Consider the following 2,398-nt stretch of genomic DNA (forward strand, 5'->3'; position numbering starts at 1 on the left):
TAATTTATATTTTTGTAATTAATCTATATCTTGTAAGATAAAGATTATTGGTAATTAAGATAATAAATTAGAATAAGTCTAGAGAATTAATTATTGTACAGCTTTATATGCTTTTCGGATATGTGAATAAAATCATGATGCTTTGTTTACATTTCCCATGTATTTTTTATGTCTGTCCACTGCTTTATGATTGTCTTGTTTCTTTTTTACATGTTTTTTCACATGTTCAGAATAAACCTCTATTACTACTACTACTACTAGTACTACTACTACAAACTGAGTGAAACAGTTCAGTTTATCTCCATCACAAACTCCTGCAGGTCGTCGGTGAGCTCACCTCGGAGCTCGTGGACTTTCTGCAGAGCGATCTCCAGCTCTGGAACCGTCTTCTTCACGTGAGTCGTCAGTACGGACAGAAAGAACCTGGAAGATTAACAACACCGTCGTTTTATATCCCACTAACGCTAAACTGAGTCCAAGTCCAAAATTTGCTGGACACCAAACCTTTGTTAGTGAGATAAGGCTTATATCTTGAACCGTAACATCACGCAGTGTTAGTACGAAGACTTCCGGTTAAGATTTTAAGCAGACAACACCCCAATCAGCTTAAAAAGGCCCAGACTGATTCAATTCAAATCGAGGAGTTTAAACCTTTTCATATCAAAAGAAAATTTGTGTTATTTTAAAATGAAGCTGATTCATCTCTGGCTGCGTTCTCTCTACATACGCTCAGTCGCACGTTTCTTTGCTTCCAAAAAATGCTGACTTCTGAGCAGAGGTAGACTACGGCAGAGAGTTTGTTTTTAATCCCAAATAGCATCAAAACAACAGCAAAAACTGCGCTGAACAGACATGTAAATATGCATTTTAACCATTAGTTTGACTTCAGCTTCGAAGATGCTCTAATAGTTCAAGTGGCCCCGTAACCATAGCAACTAACTCACTTCTGCCCGGGGTGTGTGAGAAGGAGGGAGAGAGCGCTGTGCTGCCGTCAGAGGTTAGCCGTTATTTATTTTTCACTGTGAGAAAATGCACTTTTGGCGTGAGAGTGTGTATATTCATAATTTTAGCGCATGTAACACAGCTGCTACGTTTACATGCGTCAGTGCATGTAAACACCAGATCTCATTAGACATCCGATGTAAACAGCTGAGCTGAAATCTTTAATCAGACCGAGTAAAAGTGTTCACGTAAACAGAGCTACTGACTTGTTCGTGTTCATTGATTCCATGGCGCTCCGCAAAGCATCGCAAACCACATCCACCTTCTTCTGCCCAGAAACAGGCTGCGTCTGGACCGCGGCGCTCTCATGGCGAGGGTACATGGTGCCGGTCGTATCCTCCTCCCTGCGTACCGCAGAGATAAAAAATGTCAGAATATAAGATACCTGTTAAAATGTGTTTTTTCCTTAACGAAAACTCTCCTGGGGCGGGTCTTACTTGAGCTCGGTGAGGAAGAGGTTGATGTGGCTGATGGAGTTGAGTTGTGTGATGAAGGTCTCTATGTTCTCCAGGAAAACCTGCAGGAAGAGATGCATGTTGGAAAATGAGAAATCAGACAGGTCAAGATACTGAAATATTAACATTTGGACGATAAACTGCCTGCTGTGGACAAAATAAAAGATTTCAAGTCAGAAAATGACACGTTAACCCTTTTATGTACCTTTGGGTTGTGGTCGTAAATGAGGTTCAGGTTGATCCTCAGCTTCCTCATACACTCGAACGAATCTCTGAACCTCAAACTGAACAAAACAAGACAACAAGACGGCTTCACAACCGACGTACTTTCAAAAACATGTGAGAGCGACTTAACAAGACATAGCGCAAGAAAATCACCCAAAAAAGTGCAGAAAAAATTACGCACCAATCCAACCACCTCCTGAGCTGAGCCAACACCAGCGCTCGATGATGCACCGTCTCCAGGTTCCCACGAGGCATCTGGACACAATCAAAATAAATCACAGAATTCGTACCTCTGAACTCTTAATTTGTCATGATATTGAACGTGTTCAGTAATTTGTAATGTGGATCTTGGATTTAGACAACGGCTGCAGACGTTTGCACGTCGTGAGTTAAAGTGACCTGCAGAATCACTCTGGTGTCTTGCGGGACCACTGTGACGATCCTGGATCCTCTCTCCACCCGCCGCAGACTCTCGTCATTCTGACCTCCGTCTGAGGCCAAAGCCGCCTGCAGCCCTGCAAGGTCAAAGGTCACTCAATTGAGCTGTCCCAAAGAAATAAAAAAGAAATCCTGTCCTAAAATCCGTGAAAAAGACCTAAAATCCTAGAAACGTCCTTAAATCTGAGAAACATCAAAAAACCTTAAAAATGTCGTAAAATCCGAGAAATAAGCTACAATCCTGCAAAAGTCCTAAAATCGTAGAAATTTACTAAAAT

The 2,398-nt window shown here is 41.5% G+C and overlaps 1 protein-coding gene across 1 annotated transcript; it reads right to left on the bottom strand.

Moving 5' to 3' along the window:
• Window positions 1–290: 290 nt before the first annotated feature.
• On the bottom strand, window positions 291–2,197 carry LOC121965580 (putative elongator complex protein 1; the record flags this gene model as incomplete). Its single annotated transcript, XM_042515718.1, has 6 exons — window positions 291–423; window positions 1,209–1,346; window positions 1,440–1,519; window positions 1,663–1,741; window positions 1,864–1,937; window positions 2,082–2,197. Coding segments are annotated over 6 exons (620 nt in total), but the record flags the coding sequence as incomplete, so codon positions are not given.
• Window positions 2,198–2,398: the final 201 nt, after the last annotated feature.

This window comes from Plectropomus leopardus, unplaced genomic scaffold (assembly GCF_008729295.1).
Source record: "Plectropomus leopardus isolate mb unplaced genomic scaffold, YSFRI_Pleo_2.0 unplaced_scaffold20689, whole genome shotgun sequence".
NCBI classification, from domain to species: domain Eukaryota; kingdom Metazoa; phylum Chordata; class Actinopteri; order Perciformes; family Serranidae; genus Plectropomus; species Plectropomus leopardus.